Genomic DNA, 14,085 nt, shown 5'->3' on the forward strand with positions numbered 1-14,085 from the left:
TGAAATGTCCAACACAGACCCCAAAACAGCAGTCCATTGATTAAGCAAAATAGGATGTTCCAATTTCCTGTTCCATTCCTGCTGTAAACCACTTGTGTCATATTTATTCATTGATAATAAATGTTTATAAACATGGATTATAGGTCGATACATCTGATCCGCTTCAATAAGTATTTCCAATAGCAAAGGAGACTCCGAGGCAGTAAAAGCAGCAGGACCAAATTTAGATACCAACAAATGTTTCAACTGCAAATACTGCCATTCCGCTGAAGAATGTAAGAGAATTTGAGTCCCCCTATAAAATGGGTTGGCAATTTGTTCAGGATAGACAGTACTTTTTTCACACAAGGTATCTTTTGGCAGTTCCATGAATTCCATAAGACTTTGTAGTGGCAGCCTAAGCTGACTTTTTAGAAGACAAGACCTATCCTCTATTAATTTGTCTAGACTAGCCATGACAGCTCAATGAATTTCCAGTATGGTGGACTAGAGAGATATTCAGTCTGATTTGACATAATAGTTCTTTTATTATTAGAACATACAAGAACATTTCTGATCATCAAAACTCTTTCTTCGCCTAAACTCCTCTTAAGAATAGCTCAAGTAAAGAGGTATCAGAATGTGTAATCCCCTTTTAAAGATATTCTAAGGACTAGAAAAGGATGTATTTCATTAACAGGTTCCATAGCATTTCTTCGGTTTCACTAAGCAAACAGTCCTCCTGCTATCAAAAAGCAACTGTCCACCTATCAGTGTTAGAAGAATTGCCAAATATTCATACTTTAACCCTTTGGCACAGAGATGGGCAGATGTCAGACTTACAGGATCTAGATTGTGTTTTTTGCTAGAAGCTCCAAGATCCACCAACCAGACTCAAATGAAAAATAGTTGCTTAGGTCTAAGGAACAAGGTCCCTCTGGGGACACATTAGCCCAAGAATATTTTCAGTACTAGAAGTGAGCTCACCGTTCTTTTACCTACAAACCCACCCCTGGTTCCCCTCCCCCAAGAAATTCTTCATTTCAGTAGCCAAATGTGAGATGGAGGAGGCTTTTTTTAATGTGTCTACTGGAAGTCAGAAACCCTTGCCAATATATTGCTAATCATCTAGAGATCTATCAGTAGATCCCAATCTACTTTTTGCTCACCCTGCTCTACCAAAGATTGTATGCATTGAATTCATATGTAGTAGCAGCAGCAGAACATCTCTGAAAAAGTCTGCTGCTTGGGATCTCCATTTGCAGGAAGCAGAACAAGTAACCCAATGATACTGTTATACTATATTATACTATATAGATCTATACTGTGATAGATACTGTGATAGTGCCCTCCTTTTTCCCTTCCAGAGCGAGACCCATGTTGGTCTGTTGCAGCAAACACAACAAAAAGCCTAGTAGCATCTTAAAGACTTAACAAATTTATTATGTGTTAAAACTTAAAGTAGTACAAGATTTTGCACTCCCCACCCACAGCAAGCATTTTAACAAAGGAACTCTTTCTCTCAGCAGTTCATCTGAGGCCCAGCTACTGCCAACTGGATCCTTCCTCTCCACCCTTGCACAGTGAAAAGATTTGCAGTGGGGTGGGGAGGGGGGAGAAGAGGGTAGATATACTGCCCCAGGTCAATGCCATACACTGGAATAGATTGAAGCAGCTCCAGTTTTACTGCAATTTTACTGCATTGTAGGGATGTCAGAGAATTCTGCCATGGACTCCAGTGAGGCCATGGCAGAACAATTTTACTGCATTGTAGGGATGTCAGAGAATTCTGCCATGGACTCCTGGAATCTGTGGCAGAATGGCCTCCCCCCCCGCCACCCCACAGAATCCCCACGGAACGGCACTTACGTGGCGGTGGATGCAGCGGTGGAGGCTCCTACTGGTCTCCTGGCCGCGGCTGGGTTGCTGCGGCCATTTGTGTGGCTGCCTTTTGCCGTGATAGGCTAAGTAAATACTTACGTAGCCTATCACGGCTTGGGAGCCACGCAAATGGTGGCCGGCGTAGTGGAGTCGCTGCGGAGCAGAGCCAGCCGGGGAGGATTCCAGGGGGAGGAATGGAGCACCTCCCCCCCACTGCCGATGCCCTGGAACGGACGGGACAGTGGGATTCGTACATCCCTACTGCGTTGTATTATTTTATGCAAGGCACTTTGAGGATCCTTCTGGAACAAGAGGCAGGACAGAAATCAAGTAAATAAAACCAAGATATAAAAGTCTGGACACTGCAACTATGAGGATGTGATCTTTTCATTCTCATTACTTTTTCATTCTCCTCCCCTTGTTAACCCTCCAGAGTACTGCAGCCAAAAGTCCACCTAAGGCAGCTGATGAAGCAAGCTCTGGACCACATGAGATCATGTCGTAACACATCATTTTTAAGACCAGCCCAAGGAACAGACTGCAGGAATAAGATGCAATTCTACCACTGAAGCTAAGTAGTTCTGACTCTAAGCAGTGCCTGGATGGGAGACCAACAGGCAACCACCATTTGCACTGAGCTATTTAAAGAAAATGTGGAGTACAAGTGGAATAATAAGTACAATTTACTTCCGCCATATCTCTTTTCTTTTTGCCATTACACTCTAGCACTCTCTACTCTTGCGGAATTCCTTCTTCAAATTTTAATCTAGATGCTACCAGAAGCTTGGAGGAGGGACCACAGCTTAGTAGGAGAGCACACACTTCGCATGCAGAAGGTCCTGGGTTTAGGGATGTCAGAGGAATCTGTTTGTGGGGGTAGAACTTGATGAGCTTCCCTTGGTTTGGCCCCCTGGAATTCAGTCCGTTTTCCACGAACTGGCCTACTCGATCTGAATCGGGTCAGGCCAGTTTGCGGATTTTCTGGAGGGTTTTGCACAAACAGAGATTTGCACAAATTGCAGCTGCAATTTGCATAATTTGCACAAATTGTGGCTGACATTTACATGATTTGTGCAAATTACAGTTGGGATTTGCACAAACCTCTATTTATGCAAGTAAAAAAAATGCAGAAAAAGTTCCTGGAGTTCTGGAAAAATGCCTCGGCTCAGCCCACAAATGCGAGCTGAGTTGGGTACCTTGGGGAAGTCAAAATGAAGGAGATTTCCTGGCAACGGACATCCCTACCCAGGTTCAATCCTAGGCATTTCCAGTTGAAAGAGTCTCAAATATCCTTGCCAGGTATCGGAGAAAGGGAAAGACCAGTGCCAGTGGGAGTAGATCCACTGGGTTAGATGGTCGAATTGTCTGACTCATTGGTTCCATTCAGACATTAAAGTTTACCATTATGTCTGAGTCAGCCCAGCATAAAAGAAGCTTGATACATTCCTAGGAATTCAATGGCAAAATGGCCCACTATGTTTAACAGGACTGCAGCCTTGGATTTCTTATTCAGATAAGAGCTGCTAACTACACCTCCTTCAAAATGGAAGGGTTAATTTTCATTTGGCTATATTCAAGTGACAATGTTAACATGACCCGAAGTTCATCAGTCATGGAGGGCAGAGGTCACACCTTTCCTCATGATGCTGGAATGCCGACTCACTTTGCCTAGATGCTGACTCACTTTGCCTGTCAGCAGGCTATACACTCCACTGAAGTGTCAGCATTGGAGCTGATTCTAAGCAAGATCAACTACAGTAGCCAGATGCTTCGGAAGATCTGTTATGATCAGAGCTGAATCTTCAACAGTTATCTTTTGGCCCATCAAATAAATTAAAATAATGATGTACGATCTCCTAGCATGCATATCCTACTGTAAATAGAGCCCTTGGCTGTTTTTAATTATCTGGTTTTTATTTGTGTTTATTGTTGTTAGCCACTCTGGGCATGATTTATGGAAAGGAGGAATATAAACATTTATAATAAAAGAGATAAATAAAATAAGCCTAAGTCTGTGCAACTGAAAGAAATGCATGCTCCTCCCCCATTTCCCTTGTCTCCATTTTCATCTCTTTTCTTCTGCCTGATCAGCATCAGACAGTCTTCTCCAACCTGGTGCTCTCCAGATGCTTTGCACTACAACTCCCATCAGCCCCAGCAAGTATGGCCTGTGGTCAGGAGTGATGGAATCATAGTGCAGAACATCAGGAGAGCACTAGGTTGGGGGTGGCTGCTCTAGATGTTTAGCACTAAAACTCCCATCAGCCCCACCAGCATAGCCAATGGCCAGGGATGATGGACATTGTAGTGCAGGCCATTTGGAAGGTACCAGATTGAGAAAGGGGCAGGAACCTGTTCTTTAATACTGTGTACACTGCCATACACAGTGATGGACAGATACAATTCCAATATAGTTATCAGCCTATCTGGAAGGAAGGAATCCAGTTTAACAGAAGTCATGCATCATATCCAATATTTTCTTTTTAATACCCTATTATAGTAATACACCAGAGCCAGAATAGCTTGCAAACAAACAAGTATGCCCTGGAATCTCAGCCCCCACCAATTAGATCAGCCCTTCCAATTAATCAACTGAAGCTTTATTATTTATTCATTCATTCATTCATTCTAAAATTGATATCCTGCCAACCAGCTACGAATGGCTCTCATGGAGGCTATCAATACATTAAAAACATTTAAAGCTGAACTTTTAAAAAACCCATGCTGTAAACAAACAGCAAGCCAGTCCACGGCATCCTTGAATGCAATCGTTAAGTTGATTAATCTACCAATTAAATTCATTACAGCTAGCAGCCCAAGTTATAATACTAAACAACCAAGGTCTTGGTGGGGGCACCAAGACCTTTTACATTTTCCAGCTTCTCTTCAACATATCTACCCAAAACACACAGAAGTTCCCTTATACCAAACTGAACCACTGGCCTATCTAACTCAGTACTGCCTCATTCCAACCACCAGCAACTCTCCAAGGTCTGTGGGCTTGTGCAAAAGTCTCCTACCAAAGACCCTTTCAAGTGTTTAAAGGGCTGCAGCCTTAAGCAACCAACCAATCCCCCCACAAACCCCAACCCCAAAGCAATTAATCAACTGAGGGCACAGTCCTATGCATGTTTAGTCAGAAAAAAAGTCCTAAAACTCCCAGCATTCCCCAGCCAGCTATACTGTCTAAACATGCATAGGATGATGCCCTAAGTTTTCTTTAAACCAGATGACAAGCCCTTTTCATAAGGCAAAACAAACAGCTTCTGGAACAACCTTGAGATTCAAAAGCAGCTGATGAAGCTGCATGCGGTAGTTTTAGGAAGGGAAAAAACAAGTCAGAAGACCACCAAGGTCCCTTGGATCACAGTCTTTGACTTTACTTGAGCAGACTTGTTTTTATGACGTTTCAGAATCTGATCTCAGAAGCTAAAGCAAGGTCAGCCCTGGTTAGTACTTGGATGGGAGACCACCTGGGAATCAGGCTTCCTGCATTGAGGAGGGGGATGGACTCAATGGTCTTGGAGGCCCCTTCCAACCCTATGATTCTATGATTATCCTCCATACATAAAAATTATGTTTTGCCAGAATGTAGTATCCAACTTGATATAGCAAACTGAAAGAGCCTAGCAGTGGCAGCAAATCTAACAGCCCCCTCCTTACTACCACTCACCTGAATGCTTCTTTACATACAAAAGGTAGTATCAGACCTTGGTGAAGGTATCTACTGTATATATTTGCTTTCAGTCTTAGATAGTGCATATTTGCTTTTACAGCTCTGAGAACAGCTGTCAACACATTCACAGTTGTAGGGTGGCTAGCGAAAGCTTCCTAATCAACACGAACTGTAAATGCCATTTTCAGAAAGAGGAATTGGAAGTTACTCTAGTTAAAAATCCCAAAGGTCATACTATGCAAATCAAACTTGGTACACCTTCAGTGCCAGAGGAACCAGCAGGGTTCTATTTCTGAAGAAAAAAAACTTGTATGTAAACGGAAGCCATACCACACACTGAGACTGAAACCAACATATAAATTAAGCTTGGGCGGGGGGAGCTGTTGACAGAGAAGGGAGAGCTGTTGCCTTAGGGTTGGATCCAGATTTAGTCATGTTTAGAGTACACCCACTGAAATCAGTGGGGCAAGTAAGCAGTGCCTGCTCCAGGCTTGTGAGGGTTCTTAGGCAAGGCCCCCTCCGTGGGCCCCCTCCCTCAGGGAGTCTACCTTCTCACGGCCATTGCCACCAGCTGGTCTTGCTCCTCACCCTCTTTCTCATCATGGCTCCCACTTGCTTGCTTGACAGGCAGCGAGCCAGTGAGCAAGTAGGCAGTGATATCCACTGCTCCTCCTTCTCACCACCACTGTTGCCTGGGCCAGAGCAAGAGACAGGTAAACAAGTAGGTTGCAAGGGTGGAGAGGAGGGGAAACACAAAGGGGGTTCTTGTCAATTGGCCCCTGCTGGGTTGTGGGCCCTCAGCAGGTGCCCAACCATGCCTACCCTTGATGTTGGCCCTGAAGTCACGAATAACTTAAGTCCCATTGTTTTTCATGGGTCTACTCCAGTTATGAATAAATCTGGATTCAACCCTTAGTTTTACCACGTTATATCAGGTCCTTTCGTTACATAATTAGGGATCAACTTAATTTTTGTTAAGAATTAAATTCTGCAACAGAAAGCAAAGACAGCCATGTTGGCTCATAAGAAAAATTGCAAAATCCATAGTAGGGCAACAGCTTTATTAGGACCAACCAAAACGTCACACAAGATAGTGAGGAAGCTTTTGATTTCTCTAGAACTCTTTATTTATCTGGTTGTTAAAAAAAAGGTGGTAGGCAAGAGCTAAGTTCCCTAGTTAGTTACAGTTACAAAGCCCCAATCCAAATCTATCAGTGCTTAAGGAGAGATTTTTACACACAACTTCACTGCAGCAGAACACAGACGGGGCTGAACATCTGAATACAATGCAGAAATGCAGCATCTATATTCAGATGTGGATCTTTGTGCATGCTTGAGGCAGCACATGATATATACACAGAAGTATGCTTCTGTACATGGATCCTCTTAACTGGATCAGGATCCATGCGTTTAAGATCATGGCACTAATCATTTATTCATGCTTTCACTCAGTGGTACACATTCGCGTTGAAACAAGGCTACTCTGAAGTAGTCTTGTCGTTCAAGCCAAAAACATCTTACACTGAAAGCAAGCATAGGATTCAGACATCTTTAAAAGCAAACTTGCCAGTTGAAAAAGTGGCAATTCGTTTTGCTAAAAAGCATGCGAAACGTTACTGGAAACTGAAATAGTTAACCATCAGGAAAGAGAAACACACCCACCCTCCCCACAAAAAACTCTCAGAAGAGTCTTCCAGTCCATTTTCTTCCATATCAAATTCATAATCATTAACAATCATGTCAGGTATTTGACAAATGTTGGTTTCTTTTTTAAAATATGTGATCCACTTTCAGAATTGGCCCAATATTCATGCCAAAGCTCCATGTTTACTTATCAGTAATTAATTAATTCCCCTTCATGGATCACTGCCTTGTTGTGGCAAAGGGGCTTGCGTAACTCAGTGAAGCCATAAGTTTTGCCGTGCAGGGCCACCCAAGACGGACAGGTCATGGTGGAGAGTTCTGACAAAATGTGGTCCACTGGAGATGCAAATGGCAACCCACTCCAGTATTCTTGCCAAGAAAACCCCATGGAACGTATCACAAGGCTAAAAGAGATGACGCCGGAAGATGAGCCCCTCAGGTCAGAAGGTGTCCAATATACTACTGGGGAAGAGCAGAGGGAATTTCCAAGTAGCGCCAGAAAGAGTGAAGCGGCTGGGCCAAAGACGAAAGGACACTCAGCTGTGGATGTGTCTGGTGGTGAAAAGAAAGTCCGATGCTGTAAAGAACAGTATTGTTTAGGAGCCTGGAATGTAAGATCAATGAATCAAGGTAAGCTGGAGGTGGTCAAACATGAGATGGCAAGATTGAACATCGACATCTTGGGAATCAGCGGATTAAAATGGACAAGCATGGGTGAATTTAATTCAGGTGACCATTATATCTACTACTGTGGGCAAGAATCCCTTAGAAGAAATGGAGTAGCACTCATAGTCAACAAAAGGGTGGGAAAAGCAGTACTGGGGTACAATCTCAAAAACGACAGAATGATCTCAGTACGAATCCAAGGCAAACCATTCAACATCACAGTAATTCAAGTCTATGCCCCAACCACTGAGGCCGAAGAAGCTGAGGTTGATCGGTTCTATGAAGACCTACAACACCTTCTAGAACTAACACCAAAACAAGATGTCCTCTTCATCATAGGGGATTGGAATGCTAAAGTAGGAAGTCAAGAAATCACCGGGATAACAGGCAGGCATGGCCTTGGTGTACAAAATGAAGCAGGACAAAGGCTAATAGAGTTTTGCCAAGAGAACATGCTGATCATAGCAAACACTCTTTTCCAACAGCACAAGAGACGACTCTACACATGGACATAACCAGATGGTCAATATTGAAATCAGATTGATTATGTCCTTTGCAGCTGAAGATGGAGAAGCTCTATACAGTCAGTAAAAACAAGACCTGGAGCTGACTGTGGCTCAGATCATGAGCTTCTTATTGCAAAATTTCAGCTGAAATTGAAGAATGTAGGGAAAACCACTAAACCATTCAAGTATGACCGAAATCATATCCCTTATGAATATGCAGTGGAGGTGAGGAATAGATTTAAGGGATTAGACCTGATAGACAGAGTGCCTGAGGAACTATGGATGGAGGTCCGTAACATTGTTCAGGAGGCAGCAACTAAATCCATCTCAAAGAAAACGAAATGCAAGAAAGCAACGTGGCTGTCTGAGGAGGCTTTACAAGTAGCTGAGGAAAGAAGGGAAGCGAAAAGCAAGGGAGAAAGGGGAAGATATACCCAAATGAATGCAGAGTTCCAGAGAAAACAAGGAGAGACAAGAAGGCCTTCTTAAATGAACAATGCAAAGAATTCGAGGAAAACAATCGAATGGGAAAGACTAGAGATCTCTTCAAGAAAATTGGAGATCTCAAGGGAACGTTTTGTGCAAAGATGGGCATGATAAAGGACAAAGAAGGCAGGAACCTAACAGACGCAGATGAGATTAAGAAGAGGTGGAAAGAATACACAGAAGAACTATGCAGGAAAGATCTGAATGTCCCTGATAGCCATGATAGTGCCCTCACTGAACTTGAGCCGGACATCCTAGAGAGTGAAGTCAAGTGGGCCTTAGGAAGCATTAGTAACAACAAAGCTAGCGGAGATGACTGTATTCCAGCTGAGCTATTTAAAATCCTAAAAGATGATGCTGTTAAAGTGCTGCACTCAGTATGCCAACAAATTTGGAACACTCAACAATGGCCATAAGACGGGAAAAGGTCAGTTTACATTCCAATTCCAAAGAAGGGCAATGCCAAAAAGTGTTCAAACTACCGTACAATTGCACTCATTTCACATGCCAGCAAGGTGATGCTCAAAATCCTACAAGCTAGGCTTCAGCAGTATGCGAGCCGAGAACTACCGGAAGTACAAGCTGGGTTTCGAAGAGGCAGAGGAACTAGAGATCAAATCGCCAACGTTCGCTGGATCATGGAGAAAGCAAGAGAATTCCAGAAAAACGTCTATTTCTGATTCATTGACTACGCTAAAGCCTTTGATTGTGTGGATCACAACAAACTGTGGCAAATTCTTAAAAGATGGAGTACCAGACCACCTTACCTGTCTCCTGAGAAACCTGTACGAGGGTCAAGAAGCAACAGTAAGAACTGGACATGGAACAACTGATTGGTTCAAAATTGGGAAAGGAGTACAACAACGCTGTATATTGTCACCCCGCTTTTTAACTTATATGCAGAGTACATCATGAGAAACGCCGGGTTGGATAAATCACAGGTCGGAATTAAGATTGCCGGGAGAATTATCCACAACCTCAGATACGCAGACGATACCACCCTAATGGCAGAAAGTGAAGAGGATCTAAAGAGCTTCTTGTTGAGGGTGAAAGTGGAGAGTGCAAAGGTGGTCTGAAACTCAACATTAAAAAAACTAAGATCATGGCATCTGGCCCCACCACTTCCTGGCATATAGAAGGGGAAGAAATGGAAGCAGTGACAGATTTTATTTTCTTGGGCTCCAAGATCACCGCAGACAGTGACTGTAGCCATGAAATTAAAATACGCTTGCTCCTTGGGAGGAAAGCTATTGCAAACCTAGACAGCATAGTAAGAAGAGACATCACCTTGCTGACAAAGGTTCGTATAATCAAAGCTATGGTTTTCCCAGTAGTAATGTATGTCTGGAAGGCTGAGCGCCGAAGAATTGATGCTTTCGAACTGTGGTGCTGGAGAAGACTCTTACGAGTCCCCTGGACTGCAAGGAGGTCAAATCTGTCAATCCTAAAGGAAATCAACCCCAACTGCTCATTGGACGGGCAGATACTGAAGCTGAAGCTCCAATATTTTGGCCACCTAATGCGAAGAGAAAACTCCCTGGAAAAGACCCTGATGCTGGGAAAGATTGAAGGCAAATGGAGAAGGGGACGGCAGAGGATGAGATGGCTAGATAGCATCACCAATGCAATGAATATGAATTTGAGCACACTCCGGGAGAGAGCAGAGGACAGGAAGGCCTGGTGTGCTATGGTCCATGGGGTCACGAAGAGTCGGACATGACTTAACGACTGAACAACAACAATTAACTCATTCCTAGCATTTATCATGTACCATTATAAGAATAAGGATTAACTACTTTTATTTTGCACAGAATAAATCAAACAGAAGTTTGGACTGCTTTTCTTTTTCCCTACATTGGCTAATCGTACTGCAGGATTTGAGGAGCTATTCCGTCCCCGCTGCAACGAGAGGCACAATTTAACCTATTTTCAAAACTACAAAGAGCATGTATCCAGATAGGACATTTTCCAGTGGTTCTGCAAGTTTAACAACCCCATCTCTGTATTTCCTTCTATAGCTGGTTCTGCAAAGAAAGTCTCTGGCATCTCTCCAGATTTAAAATAGTTAAAAAATTATCTCTGATGAATCCCGCTGAAATCACACACACAAAAGTACACAAGCAGTGTTTTTTGACGCATACACAAACGCTTTTAGGATTAGCGTTGATGGATAAACTTGATTTTAATTAGTTAGGAAGCAAAGGGTTACAGCAGAAAGGGCCCTGTATCCAGATACCTGGGGGGTGGGGAGAGAGACATGAATGAAGTTGGACTACCATCCATGAGCATTTAGATAGATTAAGAATATAGGCTTTGTGAAATTGGCAGCTAATGCAAATAATGATCCTGGCTTAGGTTATTGATTTCACTGGATTCTAAAATTACAAGCCTTTTTTAAAAAAGCAGACTTTTCATTAGGCAACACCTCTTAAGTACATTTCCTCTCCATAATCTTTTAGATTTGTATGCCTGTGGGCCCTTTTTTAATGTGCCTAATACAGCGATTAGCAATGTATGACTAATAGATGATGCTGAACCTCAGCAGGACATCCATGCAATATTACAAGCATATCTGCAGTTTGTAATGCACGCTATGCATGTTATGTAAGGGCCTTTTCCTGCCATTAAATATATACATACATACATACATATATATATATATGAGAAACCTAAAGCTTCTAGGCACTGTACAAAAAACAAAATCTTAGACAATCCCTGCTCATAGGGTTAGTTTAATTAAAGGTTGATCCCCCCCCACGAATGCACACACATGCTTTTGTGACAGCCTGGTCAGCTGACTGCCAGACTCAGAGGCATGTTGAAATATTAATTAGCATCATTGCCTCTGTTCGCCACAGAAGGTTTAACTTGACTATCTAATCCCTTGGCAGAGTAGTTAAAAACCACCCCCTTCGCCGCTCTCAAAAGCAGGCCGGAGAGCATCATAGACCAACACGCTGCATTCTGCCCAAGTAGTTACAAAGGTTGCTTTTCTGCTCTTTGGACTCAAGTTAGTGCTTATTCCAAAGGGAGGTTATTGCAACAGGGCGACAGACATTCAAGACCTTCACAGCACAACATCTACTGCGCGATGACAGCTCCGGGGGGGTGGGGGGACAGGTGATCCAGCCCACGCTACGATAAGGATGTCTGCACCTACGATAAGGATGTCTGCACCGAAACGTGGTTACTCTTGCCAGTGACATAACCAAACCTGGCCACTGCATTTGGGAGGCATCACGATTTGGAGGAGGGGGCAGGGAAGAGCGAAAGGAGGGGACCGGCTTGTGATCAGACCCGGAGATCCTTGCATGGCCATCGAAGCTGAATGCACGGGTTATATTTGTGGAGTAGCTGGAAAGAAATCCTGAAGCATAAAAAAAAAGGGGGGGGGAGTTGGATTTCGAGAGGATCAAAAGGGGGGTGTTGGGCGTGCGTGCGTGGGGGGCGTGCGTGCGTGGGGGGGTTCTCCCTGAAGTAGCAGTGCCAATTCTCTTCCCTAGGTCACAGCAGCTGTTGGGGGGGGGGAGCGGCTAAGCCGCAAACACAATAAATAAAGGCGCAGAGCAACGGCTGCTTCCCAGCGGGGCCTCGGCCGGCGTGTGGGGCCTTGTTGGCGACTGGTGCAGGCGCACAGATCGCCGCTCTCCCGACTCCCTCCTGAGGGAGGGCCAGCAGCATCCCATCCGCACTTTGCTCCAGACGGGGGTCTTCCTCGGGTCCGCGCTAGGCGGCTGCTCGGCGTCAACCCGCGGCGAGCTTTGCCGGAGGGGTGCAGCCGGCGCGGCGCAAAGCGGACCGCGAGCCTGGAGTATTCAAGCGAGGGCGATGCAGGCAACGCAGCCGGGGGGGGGGGGGGGCAGCCGGGGATACCGGCCCGGCCCCAGGAGGCAGAGTGTGCGAAGTGGGGGGGGGTCCGGGAAGGGGGCAAGCCAGGAAGAGGAGGCGAAGAGGGGGCGGGCGGGCGGCCAGGGGACAGCGGGGGCCAACTACGGCGTGTGGAAGACGTGCGTCGCAGTGAGCGCGCCGGAGCGCACCCAGGGAGGGGACGGGGGGTTCAGGCTCGCTCGCTCGCTCGCTCTTTGTCTTCTTCTCTCCCAGCCTCCTTCCCCTCGTCCTTCCCCGGCTTACCTGCTAACTCGTCGGGCTCCAGCCCGCTGTCGGCATCGATCCCGCACAACACGAAGTAGTGGGCGAAGCGGCACGGGGCTGAGCCCGACGCGGGCCCGGGGGGCGCCGCGCTGCCGCTCATCCCTCCGGCTCCTGCCGCCCGTATGCCGAGCTCTGCCTGCCCGCCTCGGCCGGCTTCCTCGGGCGACCCCCGGCGGCGAGGGAGCGGGCAGCGGCGCGTCGGCCACGGCGCGAGTCCGCCCGGCCCGGCCCGGCCCGGCTGGCGGCCTCCCTCCTCGCCGCGCGGCGCACGGCCGAGGCTGCGTCGGTGCCGGTGGCGGCGCCCGTCGGCCAGCTGAGGCTGCCGCCGGCCCGCCGGCGCCGCCTCCCCCGGCCGCGCCGCCGCCAACCAGCGCCGCAGGAGAGGCGAGCGGGGCTCCCGCGCCGCCCCCTCGGCGGGACGCTTAAATCACGCTGCGCGCGAGGCGGCGGCAGCCGGCGCGGCGTGAAGCGCGGAGCGGGTCTCCAGGTTGCCCGGAGCGCGCCGCTCACCCGTTCGGGACTCGGGGCCGGGCAGCGTATTGGAGGGGGATTGATGGCAGGAGCGAGCGAGCTTCCTCAGCAATCAGGGCCGAAACGGAGGAGGGAGGCAGCACCAGGAAAGTGAAAGGAAGGGCTTACTCCTAAACCCATTCACTTGACCGGCAAATCAGTGCGAGTTTTTTTTCCCCTCTAAGCAGCTATGCATAGAATTGTGCGGAAAGCCTTCCAAAAGAAGCCACAAGGAGATAGAGGTGTGCCCAGTGTTAGTCCTACTCAGAGTAGACCCATTGGCATGAATGAAGTTAGGCTAAGATTGGTGTAAATCAGGGCCGAAACGGAGGAGGGAGGCAGCACCAGGAAAGTGAAAGTAAGGGCTTACTCCTAAACCCATTCACTTGACCGGCAAATCAGTGCGAGTTTTTTTTTCCCTCTAAGCAGCTATGCATAGAATTGTGCGGAAAGCCTTCCAAAAGAAGCCACAAGGAGATAGAGGTGTGCCCAATGATAGTCCTACTCAGAGTAGACCCATTGGCATGAATGAAGTTAGGCTAAGATTGGTGTAAACCAAAGAAATCTAGGAAGTATTAAATGTGC

At 46.3% G+C, this 14,085-nt stretch overlaps 1 protein-coding gene across 3 annotated transcripts in view; it reads right to left on the reverse strand.

The window, feature by feature from the left end:
- The window catches only part of DENND5B (DENN domain containing 5B), a 161,467-nt gene extending 148,137 nt beyond the window's left edge, over nucleotides 1-13,330 (reverse strand). For 2 of the 3 annotated variants that reach the window (XM_084809412.1, XM_084809413.1), the window contains exon 1: nucleotides 12,970-13,330. In XM_084809412.1, the coding sequence (XP_084665538.1) occupies nucleotides 12,970-13,090 (121 nt within the window). In that variant the 5' untranslated portion in view covers nucleotides 13,091-13,330. The remainder of the gene's footprint in view (nucleotides 1-12,969) is intronic. The other variant, XM_084809410.1, reaches the window with a different exon arrangement.
- Nucleotides 13,331-14,085: the final 755 nt, after the last annotated feature.

Source organism: Heloderma suspectum, chromosome 7 (assembly GCF_057233095.1).
Source record: "Heloderma suspectum isolate Gila_16-S chromosome 7, 16-S_ref, whole genome shotgun sequence".
In the NCBI taxonomy this organism is placed as follows: domain Eukaryota; kingdom Metazoa; phylum Chordata; class Lepidosauria; order Squamata; family Helodermatidae; genus Heloderma; species Heloderma suspectum.